General features: G+C 55.2%; 3 protein-coding genes across 3 annotated transcripts; all 3 read right to left on the bottom strand.

Annotated features, from left to right (window-relative positions):
* Window positions 1-13,523: 13,523 nt before the first annotated feature.
* Window positions 13,524-17,001, bottom strand: LOC143820048 (uncharacterized). Its single transcript, XM_077302412.1, has 2 exons — window positions 16,837-17,001; window positions 13,524-13,998 (listed from the first exon to the last, which is right to left on the bottom strand). The coding sequence occupies exon 2, from the start codon at window positions 13,900-13,902 to the stop codon at window positions 13,567-13,569; it is 336 nt and encodes a 111-aa protein (XP_077158527.1). The 5' UTR covers window positions 13,903-13,998; window positions 16,837-17,001; the 3' UTR covers window positions 13,524-13,566.
* A 624-nt stretch (window positions 17,002-17,625) lies between these two features.
* LOC143820045 (uncharacterized) lies at window positions 17,626-20,382 on the bottom strand. Its single transcript, XM_077302411.1, has 2 exons — window positions 20,226-20,382; window positions 17,626-18,120 (listed from the first exon to the last, which is right to left on the bottom strand). Exons 1-2 carry the CDS (start codon window positions 20,246-20,248, stop codon window positions 17,706-17,708), a joined length of 438 nt encoding a protein of 145 aa, XP_077158526.1. The 5' UTR covers window positions 20,249-20,382; the 3' UTR covers window positions 17,626-17,705.
* Window positions 20,383-22,070: 1,688 nt separating this feature from the next.
* LOC143820044 (uncharacterized) lies at window positions 22,071-23,370 on the bottom strand. The gene is made up of 2 exons (XM_077302410.1): window positions 23,215-23,370; window positions 22,071-22,612 (listed from the first exon to the last, which is right to left on the bottom strand). Exon 2 carries the CDS (start codon window positions 22,600-22,602, stop codon window positions 22,225-22,227), a length of 378 nt encoding a protein of 125 aa, XP_077158525.1. The 5' UTR covers window positions 22,603-22,612; window positions 23,215-23,370; the 3' UTR covers window positions 22,071-22,224.
* Window positions 23,371-24,805: the final 1,435 nt, after the last annotated feature.

Genomic DNA, 24,805 nt, shown 5'->3' with positions numbered 1-24,805 from the left:
CCCCACAACAGACACCCTGTGAGGTCGGTGGGGGTGAGAGAGCTCTGGGAGAACTGTGACTAGTCCAAGGCCCCCCAGCTGGCTGCATGTGGAGGAGAAGTGGGGAATCAAACCTGGCTCCACCACTGCTTAACTGCTACCCCACACTGGTTCCTTCCCTGCCGTCCTTCCCGGTGGTTCCTGCAAGCTCGTCTTGGAAGCAGAAAGGCTAGACTCAACAGATCTCTTTGGCCCCGCCCAACGGAGTCCTTAACAGATGGTCCTTTCCACCCACTCTGTGATGGACATCTGTTTAAGGGAGGAGCTGGCACCGATCAGCCCAGGAATCAACGGTGTCTTTCCTCGATTGGGAAACCAGCGGCCCGTCCTGCCCCGAACCCAAGGCCCAGCCTCTGCCTCTCCCCTCCCCCCTTTTCTCTGCTCTGCCTTCTCACATCAGCCCCCTCTCCACTTTACGGGGAAGAGAGCCACCTGCAGGAGTCTGCTCCCAGGGTGTTCCGAACAGCACTCCGCATGCTCTCCTCCTTGGGATGCCAACTCCAGTCTGGGGATTCCGGGAGATTGGGGAGGGCCCGGGAAAGGTGGCATTTGGGGAGGGAGTTCATCCGGGTGTAATGCCAGAGAGACCATCTTCTAAAGCTACCCTGTCATCCGGGGAAATCAATCTCTGTTGTCTGAAAATCGGTGATTGATTGATCCAAAAGATCTCCAGGGCCCACCCAGAGGGTGGCAACCCTGCCTCCTCCCATCATGAACGCTTCAGGGTGAGGCCGTTTGCGTGGCTTGCTTAGAGACGCTCCCCTTGGGGAGGGACTGTCAGGGGCTGGGCCCAAGAATGTGCAGCAGCCTGTGGGACCCCTAAATATTCCATTCACTCACTCACTCACTCATTCATGGATTCTGCTCAGGGCAGTTTACATAGAATGCAGGGATAATCGCCGTCCAACTGTCTGCTGCTTTGTACAAATCTTGGCTAAGCCAGGCAAGGGAAAAAAGTCGGAACATGCAAAATCTGTAGCATGCATGACTGAACAGCATACCCATGGGCCCTGCTGGGTCAGGCCAGGGAGGGTCCCTCCAGTCCAGCCTCCCGTCTCACCCAGGGGCCAGCCAGTTCCTCTGCAGGGCCAGCCACAGGGCAGAGAGGCCGAGGCCTTCCCCTGAGAAGACCCTCCAAAGAGCCCTGCTGGGTCAGGCCAGGAAGGGCCCCTCCAGTCCAGCCTCCCGTCTCACCCAGGGGCCAGCCAGTCCCTCTGCAGGGCCAGCCACAGGGCAGAGAGGCCGAGGCCTTCCCCTGAGAAGACCCTCCGAAGAGCCCTGCTGGGTCAGACCAGGGAGGGTCCCTCCAGTCCAGCCTCCCGTCTCACCCAGGGGCCAGCCAGTTCCTCTGCAGGGCCAGCCACAGGGCAGAGAGGCCGAGGCCTTCCCCTGAGAAGACCCTCCGAAGAGCCCTGCTGGGTCAGGCCAGGGAGGGTCCCTCCAGTCCAGCCTCCCGTCTCCCCCAGGGGCCAGCCAGTTCCTCTGCAGGGCCAGCCACAGGGCAGAGAGGCCGAGGCCTTCCCCTGAGAAGACCCTCAGAAGAGCCCTGCTGGGTCAGGCCAGGGAGGGTCCCTCCAGTCCAGCCTCCCGTCTCCCCCAGGGGCCAACCAGTTCCTCTGCAGGGCCAGCCACAGGGCAGAGAGGCCGAGGCCTCCCCTGAGAAGACCCTCAGAAGAGCCCTGCTGGGTCAGGCCAGGGAGGGTCCCTCCAGTCCAGCCTCCCGTCTCACCCAGGGGCCAGCCAGTTCCTCTGCAGGGCCAGCCACAGGGCAGAGAGGCCGAGGCCTTCCCCTGAGAAGACCCTCAGAAGAGCCCTGCTGGGTCAGGCCAGGAAGGGCCCCTCCAGTCCAGCCTCCCGTCTCACCCAGGGGCCAGCCAGTTCCTCTGCAGGGCCAGCCACAGGGCAGAGAGGCCGAGGCCTTCCCCTGAGAAGACCCTCAGAAGAGCCCTGCTGGGTCAGGCCAGGGAGGGTCCCTCCAGTCCAGCCTCCCGTCTCACCCAGGGGCCAGCCAGTTCCTCTGCAGGGCCAGCCACAGGGCAGAGAGGCCGAGGCCTTCCCCTGAGAAGACCCTCAGAAGAGCCCTGCTGGGTCAGGCCAGGGAGGGTCCCTCCAGTCCAGCCTCCCGTCTCACCCAGGGGCCAGCCAGTTCCTCTGCAGGGCCAGCCACAGGGCAGAGAGGCCGAGGCCTTCCCCTGAGAAGACCCTCAGAAGAGCCCTGCTGGGTCAGGCCAGGGAGGGTCCCTCCAGTCCAGCCTCCCACCCAGGGGCCAGCCAGTTCCTCCGGAGGTCCCCCAAGAGAGGCCCAAGCCTCCCCCTGATACTGCCTCCTTGCTTGGGATTCACAGGCTGTCTGTCCTCCCTGAATCAGTCCAAATATAGCTCCACACTTCTCTTAAGGTTGCCAGCTCCAGCTTGGGAAATTCCTGGAGATTCAGTGGACAGAGCCTGAGGAGGGCTTGGTTTGAGGAAAGGAGAGACTCCCATAGGATATTGGGCCACGGAGTCCACCTCCCAAAGTGGCTGTTTTCTTCGGGGGAGCTGATCTCTGCTTCCAAGAGCCCAGCTGTAGTCGCTGGGGCTCTCCAGCCACCACCTGGAAGCTGGCAACCCTGCCTGCTCTCATTCCTGCGCCAGCACCCTTCAGAAGCAACAACGCTGTGTATGAGTCTTTGGATTCCCCCAGCCCTCCCACCTAGGGAGCCATGAGCATCTGGGGACCGTTCTGCTGTTTTGCCACAAGTCTCTGAGCTCCTGAGGAGGCCTCAAGGTAAAGCAAGGCACCGTGTACCTGGTGGTGCTAATGAGCCAGCCGGATCCGTCAAAACAACACAGCCCTTGGCTGGCAACCAGCAACGCCCCAGGGAGTGCTGGGGAAAAGATTTTGCAGGAGATAGATGGTTTAGAAGGCCCCGATTCATGCTCCTTGATGGAGAAACATGAACGCTGAACCTTAGAATCATAGAATCGTAGAATAACAGAGTTGGAAGGGGCCTCCTGAGTCATCTAGCCCAACCCCCAGAAGAAAAAGAAGAAGGAGGAGGAGGAGAAGTTGGTTCTTATAGGCCGCTTTTCTCTACCCAAAGGAGTCTCAAAGGGGCTTCCAGTCGCCTTCCCTTTCCTCTCCCCACAACAGACACCCTGTGAGGGAGGGGAGGCTGAGAGAGCCCTGAGATTACTGAAGAAGAAGAAGAAGAGTTGGTTCTTAGATGCTGCTTTTCTCTACCCAAAGGAGTCTCAGAGCGGCTTCCAGTCGCCTTCCCTTCCTCTTCCCACAACAGACACCCTGTGAGGTGGGTGAGGCTGAGAGAGCCCTGAGATTCCTGCTCAGTCAGAGCAGTTTTATCAGTGCCATGGCGAGCTGAAGGTCACCCAGCTGGCTGCATGTCGGGGAGGAGTGGGGAATCAAACCCGTCTCGCCAGGTTGGAAGTCTGCACTCCTAACCCCTCCACCCAGCTGGCTCTCAGATCTCAGCTCTCACGAGCGAAGCAGGGTGGGCCCTGGTCAGTATTTGGATGGCAGACCTCCAGGCGAGCCCAGCACCCTCTGCAGAAGCCGACAAAGGCAGGCAAACCAAGCCCCCTCCTCCCCCCCCCCACTCATCTCACCCCCAGAATAGCCTACAGGGTTGCCATAACTCGGCAGCAACCTGGCGGCTCTTTCCGCCCCCGGGGTGTGGAGGACTTTGAAGGTTACTGTCTGACTGCTGTAACGGGCCTCCGGTTTCCAACGCTGGCGCCTGGGAGGTGCGGCACGAGCAGATGTTCCAGCCCACGGCCTGCTTTGTGCTCCTCCCCAGGTCCCTCCCCACTTATCATCACCTGCTCCCTTCCTCTCCGGCTCTCTGGTGCGGCATAAAAAGCCAGGCCCTTCACTGCACGGCATCCCTGCAATGCCTTGAGACTCAGCGGACATCTGGCCTTCCAGATGTGGTGGGCTGCCTCAAGAAATCAGGGGAGAAAGAGGGGTCCCTTCCCAGCTGGGCTAGTCTGTGTGTGTGTGTGTGTGATGCCTTCCGACTTTGAGATGGGGGAAAGAGAAAAGGGTCATGCCAGGCATATGGTTACCAACTCCAGGGGAGAGGGAGGGAAGGAGGGAGGGAGGAGGTTGGGCTAGGGAGGGACTTGAGCGTGTGTGAGGGTCGTACAGGTAGGTCATGGCTGGAGGTCTCCCAATATAACAGATGAGAAAATGGCTTCTTTTCAAGGGGCCCCTGTGGCCTTGTGGGCCATTAAAATCCCTCTGCTCCCCAAGCTCTGCCCTCCGCCTACACAAAGGTACCCGAAATCCAAGCTTTTGGAGAAGTGGTGCTGAGAGACATTCAACAGGTGGAAATATCTTCCAAGAGAACACCTTTAAATCTTTCAAGATCAGAATTCAGGACTTTAAAACCATTACAGGGGGATCCCGCAATTGTCATAGAAGGTGGAGATGTTCTGAACACAAACAGTTTAGCAGCTCTACCTGGAGGCTGGACCCCTTACTCACAGGGCTCTCCTGCCGAATGAGGAAGAAGAAGAGTTGGTTCTTAGATGCCGCTTTTCCCTACCCGAAGGAGGCTCAAAGGGGCTTCCATTTGCCTTCCCATTCCTCTCCCCACAACAGACACCCTGTGGGGTGGGTGAAGCTGAGAGAGCCCTGATATCACTGCTCGGTCAGAACAGTTTTATCAGTGCCGTGGCGAGCCCAAGGTCACCCAGCTGGCTGCATGTGGGGAGCGCAGATTCAAACTCAGCTCGCCAGATTAGAAGTCCGCACTCCTAACCACTACGCCAAGCTGGCTCCCATGCGGAATGAGCAGAAAACAGGCAGCCGTCAACCAACCCATGACTTTGCCATCTTGTGTCCTTTGCGTGCTGCCCTGCGGTGGGGGGAGGGGGGGGAGGCAGGGTGCAGGGGAGGTGACGTTTCAAATGTTTTGCATGCCTTTGAGATGATCTCATTCTGTACGGCTGCGAGCCCCCCTGGAACCTTCAGGCGAAGGTGTGGGGTATAAATTCCTGTATAAATAATAAATAAACCGAATCCATAAACCCGGAAGACGGTCCCCGTCAGGTGCGTGAGCCAATTTGCCACGGCACAGCCCAGCAGGACTCTGATTAGAAAAGTTTAAAATTGCAGATGAGTCAATAAAAGTCTTCGGCTCCCCCCGCCCCATTGCCCCAAATGGTGATAAATGTCCTCCATATGTTCTCCATAAAGGCACGAATGCCACACGGCCCCAGCCGTAAGCAAATAAATTAAAGCAATTACTGCCAGGCCTCATCTGGCTTTTAATGAGCAGGCGGGGTGGGCACCTGACACGTCCCCTTGGCTGGGAACGGCAGCCTCACTCCTCAGCCCCGGGAGGGTGGGGGAGGCAGCCAGAGGGGGTGGTCCCGCCCTTCCTCGAATGGTGGGTTGGGACATCTGGCCCCACAGTCTAGAGTTGCCAACCTCCAGCTGGCACCTGGAGATCTCCTGGAATCTGAACAGCTGACCAGGATCCACCCCCTCCCCCAAATCACCAGTTATTACAGGTGCATAGATAGAAGTCTATTCACTCCTTTTCTTCCTCTGCCACTCTGGTCACAATCGGTCCAAACAGGCCTGTTCCAACTTTCTGCCAGCACTGTTTCATCCTCCCCCTATAACATTAAATTCCCCCCCCCCGATCAGTCAACCCCCTCACCTGCCTTCGTACCTGCTCTGATTTCGTGGGCACACATCGGAATTTCTTGGCACCCTGAAAGAAGGTGATTTTCACATCACTTATTTTCTCTGCCCTCTTCCATTTGTAAACAAATTGCTCCAGTTTTTCTATAATTATTTACATTTCTTACAGGAGTCTGTTGTCGGAGCAATGGTTATTTTCCATCGGATCCATTCCGATTGATTCTGTCTGTTGTGGGGAGAGGGACGGTAGGCGATTCAAAAACCCCTTCGGATGGTGAAAAGTGGGGTATAAAACCCAACTCTCCTTCTTCTTCTGTGGCTGCTTTGCGGAGCACCCTCAATGGCTTTCTGTACTGGTGACGTCTCTTTCCTCCCAAAACCTTGCTTTCCCCGGGGCCCACTTCCAAATCTCCAGGAATTTCCTCGTCCAGAGCTGGCAACCCTAACTGGTGACCTTCCAGCAGAAAACCAGCAACTTGAGATTTATTTGCGCTGGATCTGGCCTCTTCCCTCCCACCCATCCCACTGCCCACATCTCTGGCTCCCCACCGCTGCCCACCTCTTCCCCAAGACTCAAACGTTATATTTCCAGCATCTGCTAGAGAAGATTAATAAATCAAGTCAGAGACAGGTGACATCTCAAAGCTCACAATTCCCCTCCAATCCCCACCTGCCCCCAGTCTCAGCCCCCCCCCCCCGCGTGTCTCCCTTGCAAAGATGCAAGCTGGCGTTCCATCAATGCCCCCCCCCACATCCCCTTCTGTATGTGTCCCCCTCCCCTTGCCCGCCCAGTGCTAATTAACAGATTGCAACTTTTAAATGATTCAAAAATCGGGGCTCATTCAGAGCCTGGGCACTCATCACTTATTCAGAGGAACCAGCCAGCCTGCACCGAAAGAGTCTGCGCCTGAGATAAATTAATTTACTCCAATTAGCAGGGGCTGTCAAGGTGTATCATTGTCTCCGCAGCAGAGGAGGAGGGGAGGAGGAAACGCCTGGGGCCCAAAGCCCAACGCATGCCTGGAGGCAAAAGGCACAAAGAGCCATCCTGAGCGTCCTGCATGAGCAGCCTTTGAGATCCAGCCAGCAGGTCCAGTGGTCAGAGCCAGAGTGACCCCCTGGCATGCTGACATAAGACCGTCAAGAAGGGCCCTGCTGGGTCAGGCCAGGGAGGGCCCCTCCAGTCCAGCCTCCCGTCTCACAGAGTGGCCAATAAGTTCCTCTGCAGGGCCAGCCACAGGGCAGAGGGGCCAAGGAGAACATCAGAAGAAACCTGCTGGATCAGACCACTGAAGGTCCATCTCGTCCAGCCTCCTGTCTCACACAGGGGCCAGATCATTCCTCTGGACAGCCAGCAACAAGGCAGAGAGTCCAAGGAATTCCCCTAGTGTTGTCTCCTGGCGCTGAATGTGGAGCTTCCCTTTGGTCACCATGACTAGTAAACCCTCAATCCCCTTTTCTCTTGAATCCGCCTTTCAAGCTGTTTATTCCTGCGGCCATCATGACATCCCCTGGCAGCAAATCCCCCATCTGAATCACTCTCTGTGTAAAGCAGTATCTCCTTCTGTTCATCTGTTCATCCCAAACCTAGTGCCCGTCAGCTTCATTGGCTCTTGGAGGGGGGGTGGCTCCTAAGAAGGGTGGGGTCTGGAGAGCGGAAGGCCTTGGGCTGCAATGCCATAGAGTTCACCTTCCAAAGCAGCCATTTCCTCCAGGACAGGGGTAGTCAAACTGCGGCCCTCCAGATGTCCATGGACTACAATTCCCATGAGCCACTGCCAGCGAATCATCTGGAGGGCCGCGGTTTGACTACCCCTGCTCCAGGAGAACCAATCTCTGCTTCCAGGAGATCGACTGCAATTTTCGATTTGTGTAAACGCCCCTCTTGACACAGGGTGGTTTACAACATGTACACTTCACAATTGTATTTCTGTTTCACCTTGTCTCAGCCAACAAGGCAGATCACATTTTTGAATGGCATAAAAACCTGAAATACAATCTGAAACCTGGTATGGTCAAAATTCAGAAACGACTTCTACTGTTGCCCATAAATCCTGCCCTATAGTAGCAGAAGGCATGATGTGATTTCCCTAGGGCGGGGGGGGGGGGGCAACTGTGGCCCTCCAGATGTCCATGGACTACAATTCCCACGAGCCCCTGCCAGCCAATGCAAGCACCATCAAGGGGCCTTCTTGGTACCCTACAGAGGTGGTCCCCAACCACCGGGCTGTGGCCCGGTGCCGGGCCACGAAGGCCCTGGCACTGGGCCGCGGCTTCCTCTCCCCGCCCGCCCCCCCCCCCCCCGCAGTAAGAAACTTCCCAGGCTGCAAGCTTGCGGCCCAGCAAGCTTCTTACTGTGGGAGGGGGGGAGAGGGAAACAGGGTCGCGCACGTGCAATGTGCATGCGAGGCCGGGCCATGCATGCGCCATGTGCAGTCAAAACATGCATGCACTGCACTTTCGTGCGTGCATGCATGCACGAAAGTGCAGCTCATGCGTAATTTCAGCCACACATGGCGCATGCGCGCAGGCACAGCCACACAGGGCGCATGCGCGCAGGCACAGCCACACATGCGCAGCATGCGCGGCCGGGCAATCACCCTCCCTGCTGCTGCCGGTCCCCAGCCTGAAAAGGGTTGGGGACCTCTGCCCTAGAGCACCTCGGTTCTGTGGCTGGGAAGCCCTACTGTAACTGGACTTGCCGGGGATTGAACCGGGGACCTTCTGCATACCAAGCCAGAGCCCCGCTTGCTATTCTCCTGCAGCAATGCCCATCCCGGCCGGAGAGCAGAAGCTGTCAAGAGAGTTCGGGAGTCTGCTCTGAGTGGAGACAGGATTCTGGGTCAGCTCCAACTCGGGGAACAGAAGCGTGGGGAGGTGGAGAGCTGTCAAGCCGGCCGCTTTCCCATTACCGGGGCCGTGAACATGTGTGGAATGGAATTGCTCATTAGCAGCAGTGTGCTAAGATACCCCAGGGTCGGGCCGTGTGCATCTGAAAGCAGGAGACCAGCTGGAAGGTTCTCTTGGAATGGAAGCGCTTACTGCCCACTGGGGAGGCTCATTCCAGCGCTCCCGTCAGCGGGAAAGTGCGCGGAAAGGGGACGGTACGTTTGGACGGCTGCCCGCGGGCCGAGGAGGCGGGAGGGATGAAGGGGAGCGCAAGAGCCCGAGATGGCTGAAGCAGAGGGGCGGCCGAATGGTATGCACCAGCCTGGCACCATCTCAAGGCCGAGCAGGTTGTCCAGAGCTTTGGCTGGCCCTCATGTCCCCTGCCGGGAATTCCTGGGAGCGGGTGGACCACCCTGGGCAAACAACTCCTGCTTTGACATCTGGTGCAGGGTTGCCAGCCTCTGGGTGAAGCCTGGGGGTCTCCTGGCAGAGAAACTGCCCTTTGCTTGGGTTGCCAGCCTCCAGGTGAGACCTGGGCTGATTCTGCACTTACTTTGTTTTTTTCCCATGTGGATCCTGCTGAATTCATATCGATTTGAACTCAGGTCTTCCTCTATCCCCCCCCCCCCCCAAATTGAAACAGAAAGTGTTCTGCACTCAATTGGGAGAGCTCAGAGCGAGGAGGGAAGCCAAGCACAGCAGGAGTCTCTTTCTTTCTTTTCTTGAACGGGGGTGAGGATAGAATTGGAAACAGCAGAGGGAATAAATCCAAGAGGCAAATCTCTGCTGAGGGAAGTTAGGGCTTCTGGAGCGTAGTCACTTTAAGGGAAGCCTTGCAACTGGGAATCAGGAAGTCTTTGAACTGACACCCTGGCCAATCAGGGAAGACTGCTTTGCTAGGAGGCATGCAGGGAGTTAATTCACAAAAAGCAAAAATCTGCACATTTACTCATGGCGGTTTTTGAAATAGTGAGGCTTATATCCACTCCTGGATATCACAGGGAAAAGGTAGGGTCACTCTGGATCAATCATGCATGTTGCAGAAGGAAAATTTAAAGCGCCCCAAATCAAAGTGGAAATCGAATTCAGTGTAGATGGGAGGGATTTATTCGCGCTGGGAGTGGGTGAAAAGCCCTGGGCAAACTACACCCAGGAGTGATCTTGGAATTACAACTGCGACAGACCGCACTGCAGGGTGGCTCTGAGGGCATTATGCCTTCCCTGAGGTCTGTCCCTCTCCAATCCCCAGATCTACAGGGGGTTAGGGTTGGCAAGCCCATCCGCCCTCTCCCTTTTGCCCCACCAGAAAAGGAAAGAAGCAGAGATATCCTGAAGTGTCTTTGATGCTTCGATTCCCAGAACGTGTTTCCTTGCTGTCTCTCAGGCCCTCCTGTCTTTTTCCTCTCTGCTGTTTTTCAGGAGGCTTCCTATTTGCTGTTTGCCCGATTGCTTTGAATCTGCCAACCAGGGCTGTTCTAGACCTTTTTGACGTTTTAACCTGAAACGAAATTAGGTTCGGCTTTCGCGTCATGAGCAGGACCCACCTGCAGGCGATGACAGAAAGTCAGGATGGACATTTTCCCAAAGAAATGGGAATGAGCTGGACAGGCAGCTCAGGGAGGAATCATTCCCTTGAGTCGTCTCCCTTTTCTGCCTTCAAAAGCGATGCGTCAAGGAGAACGAATGGATTCCCCAATTAGCTGCCTTTAAGGTGACCAAGTGGTTAAAGTTGTTTGAATCCGCAAGATCTGTAGTGTGCCAGGTTCAAAGGCATGATGACCCCACAGGGGTCAGAGGAGGAGATGTGTAGTTAATGTATTTAGATTAGGAACTTCTGGGCATTTTTCAACTCATCTCCTCCTGATTGGCTCCATTGGGGACTTCCTGCTCCTTTGAGCACACTTGTTCCCTGCTCACTCTCAGATGAAGAACAGTTAGACAGTTAGACTGCTGGGACTCTCTCCTCTCTCTCTCTCTCTCTCTCTCTCTCTTTTTACAAAGTTGTTCTGACTCTGAATCCTAGGATCCAGAAGACCCAGGTTTGAATCTCCACTCCACTGTGGACACTTGCTGGGTGATATTGGGTCATTCACGTACTGTCATCCTAGCCAACCTCGCAGGGCTGTTGTGAGGACAAAACGGGCAACAAAATTTGGGAGAAAACAGGGTTGCAAGTGAAGGAAAGGAAAGTTGAGCCAGTCCGTGGCGAGGGCCTGCCTGTTCGTTCCTGAATATTGTCAGCCCCAGCGGGGAGAAATGAAGTCAAAATACGAATGCACGAAGGCCAAGTGAAAATTAGATAATTCAAGTTGCAGCAGGGTGTGCAGAATTCTGCTCTGCTGGCAATTAGTAATTAATTAATTCAATTAATAATGCCCTCACAGCTGTCACAGGATGCACAAATGTGCCCCTTGCGCACAGCTGTCTGGGCGTGTCTCCCGAAACTCCACCCTCACCACTGGGCTGGGTCTGACACATTTCCCACCCATATCAGTGGCGTTCAGGCATGGATGCTCTCCTGGTCGATTGTACCCCACTGGGCAAATTTCCTCTGCTCAGTTCCCTTCTTTATCGCCCACTTCTCCCACCGAGGAACTCCTGCCAAGGACTCTGCCTTCTGTCCCACTTGTGCAGGATTTGGCCCCTGTTCTCCCTGTGAGAAATTGGGCTCTCTTGTGACTCGTCCCTTGACTCTCTGGTAAGGCACCCCTCATTGGACATAGGCAATGGTCCCTCTGCGTGGGACTGTCAGATCTTGTTGGTGAAATCCCTGGGGGGGTTTGAAGGTAGGATGTGGGGAGGGTGAGGTCTGGGGAGGAGAAGAGCATCAGCAAGGTACGCTGCCCCAGGGTAGGCCTCCCCACACGGCCGTTTCCTTCCAGGAAATAAGAGTTTTTGTACCATTTTGGACTACCCAGAGGACTCTCAAAGCAGCTTCCAATCACCTTCCTTTCGTCTCCCCGCAACAAGCACCCTGTGAGGGAGGTGGGGCCGAGAGAGCTCTGAGAGAACCGTCACTGGCCCAAAGTCCCCCTGCTGGCGGCATGGGAAGGAGGAGCGGGGAATCCATCCCTGTTCTCCAGATTAGAGGCCACGACACCAAGCTGCCCCATCAATGGCCCGGGTTTTTTGGTTCTGAGAAACTGGCACACTCTCACCCTCGCTGAACAGGAATATCCCCCCCCCCCCTCTTGCTCAGTTCAAAGGTTCCAGGAGCTGTTTTCATGAGTCCCGGTCCTCCTTTGGGAGGATTAAATTGACCCCTGGGGAGGGCGGAGCCGCCTCCCTCTGAGAGCCCCCTCCTGCCTTTTCTGAAGTCATCCCAAACACCTCGAGTCTGGAGAGTCCCAATTAGAGCGGCGTAACCTGATCGGCCAAGGAGTCTAGCAGGGGAGCGCATTAGCCGGCGGCACGGCCCCTCCGGCAAAGTTTCCACCCCACTTTCCATGGCAGAGAATGACTTTGCCGCCCGCCACACCCTCCTCTCTGCCAAAGCAAGACCACACTGCCCCCTGCAAGCAGCGCCAGCAAAGAGCACCAAGTGGAGCATGGCGCCTCTGGCAAGGGGACGGGGCAGCCCAGGCCGTGATCGCTCACGACGCTAGAGTTGTCTGCGTGGATGCCAAGGTCTCCGCCATGCCCGGCCAGTGTTTAATTTTGAGTGACTAGATTAAGCTGTGCTAAGGTGGGCTGCTGCGTTAGTCTGTCTGTTGCAGAAGGAAAGGGCAGGCATCCACCAGCACCTTCAAGACTAACCAGATCTGTGGCCGGCGTGGAGCTCTCGTGCGTCACCGCTGAACTCTTGCTCTGTCCGAGATTCAAATGAGATTTCTGCAGGCAAGTGTGTGGGTGGTTCTTTTGCACATACGGGTCAAAAGAGCTGAGGACGGGCCGATGCATTACAATCACAGAAACAAAGTTGGAAGGGACCTAGTCCTTCTAGTCCAACCCCCGGCACAATGCAGGAACTCACAGCTACCTGCACACCCACTCACCACCTGCCTAAGTTCATAAAATCAGCCTCTCCGTCAGATGGCTCTCCAGCCTCTGCTTAAAAGCTTCCAAAGATTGAGAACCCACCACCTCCCGAGGAAGCCTGTTCCACTGAGAAACTGCGCTGTCTGTCAGGAACTTCTTCCGGAGGTTGAGACGGAATTTCTTTTGAATTCATTTCATCCCATTGGTTCTGGTCCGTCCCTCCGGGGCAAGAGAGAACAATTCTGCTCCATCCTCTACATGGCAGCCTTTTAAATACTTGAGGATGGTTGTCAGATCCCCTCTCAGTCATCTCCTCTCCAGGCTAAACAGACCAAGCTCCCCCAACCTTTCCTCCTACGTCTTGGTCTCCAAACCCCTCACCCTCTTTGTTGCCCTCCTCTGGACACGCTCCAGTTTGTCAACATCCCTCTTCAACTGGGGTGCCCAAAACTGAACACAGGACTCCAAGTGAAGCCAAACCAGAGCAGAGTCCTTTGTAACATGATAATTAATCACGACTGCTCAACAGAATGGAACCAACCTCACGGCTGGACTACTGCAAGGTGTTCTGCATGGGGCGGCCCTTGAAAACAACCCAGAAGCTACAACTGGGTCAGAATGCGGCAGTCTGACTCCTCTCAGGAGCTAGCCACTGGGAATATGCATTACCCATTCTGAAATTGTTTATTGGATGCCTGTCTGTTTCCCAGTAAGGTATCAGTTATGACCTTTAGAGCCCTTCTCAACCTATATGTGTCTCTATGCACCACCTATGGTCCTCAGGCAGATGGCTGTTGGCTACACCACCCCTCTGGCATCATTTTCCCCTGGTAGCTCCAGCTCTGTGGAAGGGGCTCCCTGAAGAGGTGAAGCCCCCTCCCCCTTCACAGTGGAGATCTTAGTCCTGCCCTTTCCCTCCCAACCACCCCAGGCATCCCATAAGAAGGACCACCCCACAAGAGGCAAGTGCTCAGCTATCATATTGAACTCGCCAGCCAGGCAGCCATTCACCAGGTGAGGTGGAAGACCTGAATGGAGACGGGCAGCAGGATGTATCTGGTGAAGTAGAAGGCCATCACCGGCGGAAGGAGAGAGAGGACCAGGGCGAAGAGGGAAGGCAGCAGCCGGCCGAAGAAGCTGTCCACGATGGGCCGGGTCGACTGGACGAAGAGAACGGAGGACGGGATGACGTGGTCGTAGATGATGAAGCAGGGGAGGAGCAGGAAGAAGAGCAGGACGAAGGAGATGCGCAGGAGGAGGTCACAAAAGAGGATGGTCAGGATGACGGAGAGGATTTTCCGCAAGCACCGGAGGATGCCTCCCGGGGTGATGCGCAGGATCATGGTCTGTCAGGGTGTCTCTCAGGAACGCGGACTTGGTCACGGCTGTGGGCCCAGCCCTGGTGCAGCGCTCTCCCTGCAAGGCGCTGGTGGAGAGGACTGGGAGGGGGGAGGAGGAAATGTAGGCAGTGAGAGTCGCAGCCTTCTCCCACTGCTGAGCTTGTGCAGAGGTCTGCATCCCTCCGTTCCACAGAAATCTCAGAGGTTGCCAATTTCCAGGATGGAGATCTCCTGGGGGGACAACTGTCCTAGGTCAGTTCCCCCAGAGAAGATGGCCGCCGTGGAAGGCGGACTTGAAGGCATCACAGCTCATGGAAGTCCCTCCCCTCCCCAAACTCTGCCCTCCTCAGGCTCCACCCACCCCCTAATCTCCAGGGATTTCCCAACCTGGAGCTGGCAACCCTGCCTTCCAAGCAGACATGTTTTAAATCAGTCTAGTGCACACCGGGGGTCCTCCATCGTTTAGCCTCACCTACCTCACAGGGTTGTTGTGAGGCTAAAATGGGGAGAAAATGTGTCGCTAGAGAAAACCAGCGTGGTGTCATGGTTAAAAGCTAATATGGCGAGACAGGTTCAATTCCCGCTTCTCCTCCACATGCGGCCAGCTGGGTGACCTTGAGCCAGTGACAGTTCAGTTAGAGCTGTTCAGACAGAGCACTTCTGGCAGGGCTCTCTCAGCCCCACCTCCCTCCCAGGGTGTCTGTTGCGGGGAGAGGAAGGGAAGGCAATTGGAAGCCACTGATCACGCCAGCCCTGGAGAAGATTCTCCCCTCCGTGATTTCCTGTCAGCATCCCTTCCCGCCTCCTGAAACATAAGGAGAACAGGGCAACATGAGAATCAGCACAGCCCAGCAGGAAGAATACCTTTCTGCCGAGAGTCACATGTGCTTGTGTTGGCCTAGGCAAGGACCGTGCTGTGCATGACTTCAACAGCACACAAAGAATAGCCTACAGGGGGCAGCAGAGGAGATACCTAGTTCGCATACTTAGATCGGGAACTTCCTGGTATTTTTCAAATAATCTCCTGCATCCTGCTAGCCACATGTGGAGAGTTCATAGAATCCTAGAATCATAGAATCCTGGAGTAGGAAGGGACCTCCTGGGTCATCTAGTCCAACCCCCCTGCACTATGTAGCACACTCCCAATCCTCTCACTCACTCACCCACTGTCACCTGCCACCCCCTGGAGCCTTCACAGAATCAGCCTCTCCGTCAGATGGCTCTCCAGCCTCTGCTTAAAAATCTCCAAAGATCGAGAACCCACCACCTCCCGAGGAAGCCTGTTCCACTGAGATTTGTCTCCAGAGGAAGATCACAGTTAAGTAGACAGTTATCTATCTATCCATCTATCTATCCATCCATCCATCCATCCATCCATCCATCCATCCATCCATCCATCCATCCATCCATCCATCCATCCATCCATCCATCTATCTATCTCTCCTCTTTCTTTACGAAGTTATTTCTCTTCTCCATGAAGTTATTTCTTCTTGTCCATTTCAGCTGTGCTCCTAGGCAGATCAGGGCCTCTTGTGACTCTGATTCATTATCACCTCTTTCTTCTTCCACTTCTTCTTCTTCTTCACTATTTAGCGCTCTCCTGTCTTGCTGAGACTCTGGTGCTTTGCAAGGTCTCTGAAGCGATTAGCCCTGGGCTGCTCCCCACTGGATGCCCCTCCCAAGTCACATTTCTTTCGACAAAGTGCAGCAGCCGTCCCCGCCCGTCCTCTCCCCAGATGCAAAAACTGCAATTAAAACGGGGCCATTTCGGTCAATTAATGGCCGGACTTGGTTTCAAGTCCAGTCTGTTTTTATTTAACTTCCCCTTGCCGCAAGGAAGTCAGGGGGGCATGCCGAGGAGCACTACCACTCTCCATGGTATCTTTGCCACCATGCACCAAGTAAGGTTGCCAACCTACAGGTGGGGACTGGCGATTTCCTGGGACTACAACTGATCTCAGATCAGCTCCTCTGGAGGAAACGGCAGCTGTGGAGGGTGAACTTTGTGGCATTCCACCCCACAGAAGCCCCTCCCCTCCCAAGCCACACCCTCTTCAGGCTCCACCCCTAAAGTCTCCAGGCTTTTCCCAGCCTGGAGCTGGCAACCTGTGAGCTAGGTCAGGCGAAGGGGAGGCCTAAAGTCACCCAGTGAGCTTGAGTGAGGATTTGAACCCAAGTCTTATGTGTCCCTGTGCACTACACTGCACTGTCCCCCTTTAAAGTTTTGGGTGCTATGACCACGTGTAGACCCTCCCCCTCTCCCCAAATGGCCAATGATGGGCCTGGAGGGGCTGGGAAGGGGAGGGGGCCCAGTGAGCATGTCCTCAGCAATGCTTCCCAATCACATTCTGCACGATTGCGCCACTTCTGGGGTTGCTCAAAACCTGAGGAATGCTTCAAGGGGATTCTGAATGGTAAAAGTCAAGAAAGTTGAACTAAACAAAGAAAGAAACCCTGCACCGTCTCTTAATCTAGCAGTGCCATTCAATGCTCCCACCTTTAAAAAGGCCTGTCTGAAATTGTCAATAAGGTGATCGGAATGCGCACGCAAAGCTCGCCTCCTGACCAAGATAAGAAGGGCATTCTTTGCACATTTAGGATTATGTTGCAACTGTATGCTTGCCTTACTTGTATTTAAATATAGTGCATAGTCAGACCTTGTGTAATACCGTGTGTTGAATCGTATTTCTGGTTGGTGACGGCTGCGTAGGACAGTTTGGGCTTCTTTATGGTACGGCTGGGTTCATACGCCCTGTATCCCACCCCTCTTCTGTATCATATTCCGCCTCCAGGTGGGGCCTGGAGATCCCCCGGAAATTACAGCGGATCTCTGGATGACACAGATCCTCTGGAAGAAATGGAGACTTCGTACCTCCCCGCGTCAGACCCCGCCCTCAAATCTCCAGGGATCTCCCAAAGCAGAGTTGGCATCCCTACCTCACTCGCAGTTCCATGGGGCCAAATGCCCAGCATTACTCCTGCCCGCCGTTCCTGCTGCGGTGGGGGGGAACCATCCCTTCAGCCGGGGCTCGGCAGCCGCCCTTGGCCAGCCAGGGCTGTGGGGCTGGCACCTCTGCCCGTCTGACGCAGGGAGCGCCTGAGGGCCAGCCTTCCTTTTGGTGATGTCACAAACAAGAGTGGGTGGGTGGGTGGGGGATCCCGGCCCCTTCTAGCCCGGCTCTCAGCGGAAGGCCGGGCCAAGAAGAGCTGGGGTTTGTTCCCTGCTTTTTACTGCCCGAAGGAATGTCAACATTCTGTTAGAAGGTCCCCGGTTCAATCCCTGGCGTCTCCAGTTAAAAGGACTAGGAGGTAGGTGATGGGAAGGATCTCTTCCTGAGACCCTGGAGAGCCACGGAGAGGGACTGTGGCTCAGTGGAAGAGCCTCTGCTTGGCCTGCAGAAGGTCCCCGGTTCAATCCCCAGAATCTCCAGTTAAACAGCCTGGTCGACCTCAGTCTAAGACACAGGGGAGTTGCTGCCGGCCTGAGAAGCCAATACTGACCTTGATGGACCATGGGTGGGGAGGGGCAGAACCTCTGCTTGAAATGCAGAAAGTCCCCAGTTCAATCCCCGGCATCTCTACTTAAAAGGACCAGGTAATGGGTGATGTAAAAGTGTTCAAAAAGACCCGAGACTCCGGAGAGCTCCTGCCAGCCTGAGCAGGCAATACCGGCCTGATTGAATATAAGGCAGCTTCGTGGATGAACAGAAGGGACCAGCAAAGACATTACCGGGGTGCTAATGGGAGCTGTTTGTATTGCGGAGAACTGCAAATAAGGCCACACACCCCCCATCCCTGTTGGTCCTTCACCACGTGAGTTTCAGCAGCTTAAAATAACTGGGCAGCAGGAAGAGGTGCAGGCAGCAGCCGGCGCTGAACGGAAGCAGCAGGGCACTGAAGAAGAGGAAGAGGGCCCCCAGGACCTGGCTGCAGAAGACCTCTGTGGCCGGGGACAGCGCATCCAGGAAGAGCCCCATGGCCGGGAGCAGGTGGTCACGCAATACCCCGAGCGGGACGGAGACGGAGATGACCACGTGGAGGAGGATCTCCACCAGGAAGATGCTGTAGATCAGGACCACCAGGAGCAGCAGCATCCGCTCGAGACCCCGGAAGACCCGGGCAGTGGCGACACCGATAAAAGAACACGATTTGGCTGGGGGTGGGAGCGGCATCTCCCGGCGCACTTTCAGGTGAGCTGTCTCCTCCGGAGGAGCCATCTTCCTGGGGGGCGACAGAGATACGGGGAGATGTCAGCCAGTTACTTGTATGTGTTGGTCTTAAAACTTGGTTGGAAAGGGTTTGTTTTCTTTAAATAAACCTTCACTTGCACGGCCAGTGGCCTTAGAAGAGGAGGGTCTGTCTCCAAGATCAGTGAGACAGCTTGGAGTAGTGGCTAAGAGCAGCGGCATCTAAGCTGGAGAATGGGACTTGATTCCCCAGGTCTCCACATGCAACCAGCTGCGTGACCTGGGGCTAGTCTCAGTTCTCTCGGAGCTCTCTCTCAGCCCCACCTGCCTCACAGGGTGTCTGTTGTGAGGAGAGGAGGGGCCAGTGATTGTAAGCTGCTTGGGACTCCTTCAGGGAATGAAGAATAGAGTACAAAAAAATCAGCTCTTCTTCTACTACATGTACTCATGAATCTTCGTACTACTGAATCAGACGGTCAGTCCATAAACATCAGGATTTTCTATGCGGGCTGAGAGAGTTCTGAGAGAACTGAGTTCTGAGAGTTCTGAGAGAACTGAGAATGGCCCCAGGTCACGCAGCTGGTTGCTGTGTAGAAGTGTTGGAATGTTTGTAGAAGTGTTGGAACGTTTGGACTAGACGGTCTTAGGACCCTCCAGAAAAACAGAGCTGCAGAGTGTTTGCAGTTACTCGTTACCTTTGTGTATTAGGCAAAGTTTCAATTTCACGGTGCTTTGAGGTTTAAAAGGAATAATCTTTACTGGAAAGATTAACACATGAATATATATCATATTAATCTCCTTCCGTCTCCATATTGAAGCACACAAAGGCTTAAAAAGTAGTTACAAAGAAACACATTGCAAGTCCCTATGGCTGGCTTTGCAAGCAGGACTACATGCCCACCCTTCAGCGGATGGAGAGAGAGGAGAGTTTAATGGAGGATCGCTTCTTCCTCTCTAGCAGAGATGCTTCTCACCTGGAAGAAAGAGGAAGTGGGCAGTGGCCCAGCTTTTAAAAAGAGATCTCTCAAGCCATGTGCTTGGGCTTCTTCCATTGCAATCCCAGCTGTGACCACCCAGTGTCACTAGTGAGCACAAAGGTACAGCTTGATAGCATAACAACTTTACAACAACCTTGCAGGGTTGCTTTCACCCAATTACTTACTGATTGCAATTCCAGCAACAAGTAGGAAATCAAAATCTGGAGAACTCGGTCTGATGCCCCCGTCCTTCTCAAAAAGCCAGCTGCATGACCTTGGCCCAGTCTCAGTTCTCTTAGAGCAGTTCTCACAGAGCAGTTCTCTCAGAACTCTCTCAGTCCCACCTGCCTCACAGGATGCCTGTTGCAGCAGCCTCTTGTCCAGGTGTGCAATCAGTCTGTTTGCTAGGCTAAGGGTTGGTCAGGGGAGCTCCCTGAAGTTCGCTTTAAATGCCTTAAGCCCCTTACTGAAAGGAAAGAAGGGCCAGGGGCCTAATTCCAGAAATCAGTCTGTCTCTGCCTCGCCAGAATTTCCCAAGTGATTGATAAGACCCCTAAAGGCCAAGGCACCAGCAGGACCGTAGACCAGGGATGGCAGCCTCCAGGCAGGACACATCGATCTCATCTGAATGCCTCGACTTTTCAGAATGAGGTGGTGTTTAGCAGAAGGAGGTAGGGATGCCAGCCTCCAGGGGGGAGCTGGGGACCCCCCAGAATTACCGCTCATTCCCAGGCTACAGAGATCAGTTCCCCTGGAGAAAATGGCTGCATGGGGGGGGGGGGACTATGGCAGCCTTTTTTACTGTTGAGAAATCATGCAGAATCTGGTTGGGAAGCAGAGCTGTGGGTCCCCTCCCCTCCCCACCCACCCCCAGGCCCATCACTGGGCATCTCGGGGGGTCGACATGATCATATATGGTCATATCACCCGATAAATGTTTAACTGATTAAAAAATATATATTCTAAAAAAATTAACTCCCGCCCCCCTTTTGGGAAACCCTGGTTGAGAAAGCCTGCCCTATAGCATGGTACCCTCCCCCAAAGTCCCTGTCCTCCCCAGGGTCCACCCCAAATCTCCAGCAGTTCCCCAATTGGCCCCTGGCAACCCCACACCGTCCTCTGGGGGCCCAGGAGGGACCTGGCAAGTGTCCCGCAGACTCACCGGCCGCTGTCTTCACGAGCCATGTGAACCTTAAGCTGCCCGCCTCCCACATGCGCTCTGTCTGGGACCCCTCATGGAGACCTCCGACCTGCCCTCTCCGGCCTCTCGCCTCCCGTCTGGTGGCCCCCCAGGCCAGGCCCATTACCAGGGCGAGGCAGAGAGGCAGTGACCACGTCACCTGTTGGTGATGTCACAACGTAAGGGAGGCAGCCGGGAGACGAGACAAGCTGCCTCATCTTCTGGGCTCAGTTGGTCGCCCACGGCTTGGGCTTCGAGGGTTTCCCGTTTCATGATGGGAAATTCCAGGAGAACTGAGGGCGGAACGTGGGAAGGGGGTGACTCCGGGAGAAGCACAAGTAGAACTAGGAGGAGGAGATTGGTTTTTATATCCCGCTTTTCTCTGCCCAAAGAAGTCTCAAAGTGGCTTACATTCACCTCCCTTCTTTTTTCCACAACAGACACCCTGTGAGGGAGGGGAGGCTGAGAAAGCCTTGACTTTTTACCCACTGCCAGCTCAAATAATTCCCTCCCGTCTACACTGAATTCGATTTCCATTCTGATTTTGGGTGCTTTAAATTTTCCCTCTGTCACATGCATGAGTGATCGGGAGTGACCCTACTTTTCCCCTGCGATATCCAGAAGTGGATATAAGCCTCGATATTTGGAAAACCGGCATCAGTAAGTGTACATCTTTCTGCTTTTTGTGAATTAACTCCCTTCTCCCTGCCTCCTAGCAAAGCAGTCTTCCCTGATTGGCCAGGGAGCCAGTTCAAAGACTTCCCGGTTCCCAGTTGCAAAGCTTGTCTTAAAGTGACTACACTCCAGAAGCCCTAACTTCTCTCAGCAGAGATTGGCCCCTTGTTTTTTTTCTCTCTCCTTTGCTCTCCCCCCCCCCTTCAAGAAAAGAGACTGCTACTGCGCTTGGCTCCCCTCCCCATTCTGAGCATCCCCAATCAAGTACAGAACAATTTCTGTTACTCTCTCTCTCTCTCTCCTTCCCACACAAAGTTGTTTCACTTCACAATAAAACTATTTTAGTTTTCCTAGCAGCTCTGTGGTCTGCTCTCTTTGCATCTTTCAACTCTGCCAGCAGAGATCTCCTGGGCTTTAAACGGTTTGCTGAGGGGCAGAGATCAGATCCCCTGGAGGAAATGACTGCTTTGGGAGCTGGATGGGGCAGCCTTCTGCCCCACTGATGCCCCTCCCCCAGCCCCACCCTCTAGGGATGCCAGCCTCCAGGTGGGAGCTGGGGATCCCCCGGAATCACCGTTCATCTCCACACGAGAGAGATCAGTTCCCCTGGAGCAAGGGGGTGATTGGGAGGGAGGGCTGTATGCCATTGTGCCCCACTGAGGTCCCGGCCCTCTCCAGGCTCCACTTCCAAATCTCCAGCCTGACTCCCCCCCCCCCCAATCCAATGTCAGTGGGCAGGGCTTCCTAGCAGCCCCCTCACGAGGCATGTCCCAGCTGGGAGCTGGCAACCCTAAGTAGGGCCCAGGGCCAGGGGGTTGGATTTGGGGTTGGATCCGGGAGCGGGTGGGGCAGGGAGTGGAGAGGGACCTCATTGGCATTCACCCTCCAGAGGAGCCGGTTTCTCCAGGAGGGTGGATCTCTTTAGCTTGGCGATAAGCACTCAGTCCAGGAGATCCCCAGGTCCCACCAGGAGGGTGGCATCCTTACTGGCAACCCTAGTGAAAGAATCACGGGCACGGTGGCTGCTCTGAGTCCTCGATCCCAAAAGAGCACCAAAGTCCCGGGGCACCCTAGAGCCCGGCCACATTCCCGTGCGCCCCGGGTGACTCCCCTCGGCCGCCGTCGCCAGCAAAGGCCCTCACGCAGTCTGTGGTCCTCGGACTGTGGTTTTATTTCAGGGAGAGGCAGGAAAGCCCCTGAGCCCCACGCCTCCCCAAAGACATTGCGCTCAGCCGGGTCCAAGAAGACGGAAGCCGGACGGACGGAGAGACACCCTCCGGGGTGCCCTGCCCAGCGACGGTGAGCGTCATCCCAGTGGCTCACGACTTTGGAACTGCTGCGACAAGATCTCGCTCATCCACTGCAGGCAGAAGAGGAGCAGCAAAGCGGAGAGCAGGAACTGGAGGATGAGAAGGGCCGACGGGACGAGGGTGGAGAAGAAGACCTGGACGGCGCCGATCAGGAGGGCCGCGCACAGCAAGCCGAGGTAGGCCGAGAAGCCGCAGATGGCCAGGAAGAGGATGAAGCTGAGCACCATCTTGACGCCCCCCACCAGGCCCTGCAGCAGCCCCTCCTCGGAGGATGGCTTCAGCATTTTGGAGCACGGGATGCACAGGACCGGCCGGGGCGGCTGAGGCTGAGGCTGCGGCTGCAGCTGCAGCTGCGGTGGCATCTGGTGAGCCATGCTGGAGCCCCTGCATGTGGGGATGGAAGAAGAAGGTTAGAGCCCTGGCTTGCCGCAAGAGGAAAGAGCCAGTGTTCAGGAGCACCTTCAAAACGAACAGAATTGGTGGCAGGAGAGCAGCTTCTGGGAGTCCCTGCTTCAGATACAGCAAGATGGGAGTCCATCTGTCCTTATATCTCAAGGCGGACGGATTTCCATTCTGCGTGGCGAAATGTGGCATGGAAGAAGGAGAAGAAGGAGAAGAAGGAGAAGAAGAAGGAGAAGGAGAAGGAGAAGGAGAAGGAGAAGGAAAAGGAGAAGAGTTGATTTCTACAACCCGCTTTTCACAGCCCAGCGCTGGACACAATATCCCAAACGGGGTCTAACCCATGCAGAAAAGAGTGGTATTCCAACTTCCCTTGTTGCAGAGCCTCTGAGTCGGACCCCCTGTCAATCAAGGGCTATATTGCCCACTCTGACCCGCAGCTGCTGTCCAGGGTCCCCCAGCCCTTTCTGGTCACCTGCCTAGTCCATCCTCTTGACTGGAGACGCCAGGGACTGAGATGGGGCCTCCTGCGTGTGAGCAAGGCACTCTGCCCTCTGGATCCCACCGCGGCACGAGGAGGGACTCACCTCTCCTAGAGAGAGCTCCGCATCGGATGTTAGCCCGGGACGTGTCCTTGTGTCGGAATGCGTGGCCCGGTCATCGGGCAGCAGGACAGTCGACCTGCCGCCTCCCAGCCAGGGGGGATCTGCCAGTCGGGGGAGAGCCCCCCCTGACCTGACCGCTGATGTCATAAACCAAGCCAACTGAGCTGAGGAGGGCCCTGTAGCCCAACTCTCTCCTCCATGTCCGGAGCAGGGGTGACCAGAGCGGCTCACCAGAACTCCATGGATCACAATTCCCATGAGCCCCTGCCAGCATGTGCTCATGGGTGTTGAAGTCCATGGACACTTGGAGGGCTAGTTTGGCCACCCCCCACTAGTGAATTTCCTTCATAGTTTAAGGGGTGGGCTAGATGACCCTTGAGGACCTTCCAGCTCTATGTATGAACTCAGCACTCGGCACCTACAAGGTCTCCCATTAACAGCAAGACCCTGCTTTTCTACAGGGACGCAGACAGGTCTTGAGTTCTCAGCTCACTGGATCACGAGGTGAAGCAAGCCCTTTTCAGTCTAATCCGGGGGCCAGTGCAATGCCACATGGGGACTGAGCTGGGCTGGCCTCAGAAAAGCCATGTGGCTTAAAACTCCTTTGCCTGCGTCCCTGCTTTCGTAGTCATCCTGCCCAAGAGAGATTTAAATGGGACAAGGTCTATCAAGTGGAGTCTCGTGTCCAGGCAACAAAGATGGTGAGGGGTTTGGAGACCAAGACGTAGGAGGAAAGGTTGGGGGAGCTTGGTCTGTTTAGCCTGGAGAGGAGACGGCTGAGAGGGGATCTGAGAACCATCTTCAAGTATTTAAAAGGCTGCCATCTCCCCAAACTTTTTATCACCGGGGACAACTCAACGCCGGGGACCACCCACCGGGGACTACTCAACGCCTTTTACTCAGGCCCGGTGTGTGGGGGGGTAGTTTACTCCTCTACTCTCAACCACTGCCCTAACGCTCTCTGGTCACTATGGTAATGTTTAAACATCCCTTCAAAATAAGATACAGACACGCCACAACAATGAACATTTTATTTTCATGGAAATTTTAACTCATGACAATGACAAATCAATGGGAACCCTGAGCTTGTTTCTCTGCAATGAGAGAGTCCCACCTGGGAGTGATGGGAGACAAGGACACCCGAAGTGTGATAAAGGGCCAGGGGGGGAGAAGGCGTCCTTCGAGGCCCACCTCCAATTAGTCGAAGGACCACATGTGGTCCGCGGCCCACAGGTTGGGGATCGCTAATATAGAGGATGGAGCAGAGTTGTTCTCTCTTGCCCCGGAGGGATGGACCAGAACCAATGGGATGAAATTAATTCAATAGAATTTTTGGCTAATCATCCAGAATTTCCTGACAGAGCGGTTCCCCAGTGTACTGGGCTTCCTTGGGAGGTGGTGGGTTCTCCATCTTTGGAGATTTTTAAACAGAGGCTGGAGAGCCATCTGAAGGAGAGGTTGATTCTGTGAGGGTTCAGGGGGTGGCAGGTGACAGTGGGTGAGCGAGAGGGTTGTGAGTGTCCTGCATAGTGGAGAGGGTTGGACTAGATGACCCAGGAGGTCCCTTCCAACT

This window comes from Paroedura picta, chromosome 10 (assembly GCF_049243985.1).
Source record: "Paroedura picta isolate Pp20150507F chromosome 10, Ppicta_v3.0, whole genome shotgun sequence".
NCBI lineage: Eukaryota > Metazoa > Chordata > Lepidosauria > Squamata > Gekkonidae > Paroedura > Paroedura picta.
The sequence above is the reverse complement of the archived record's forward strand: the minus strand, read 5'-3'. Positions and strand labels throughout refer to the sequence as shown.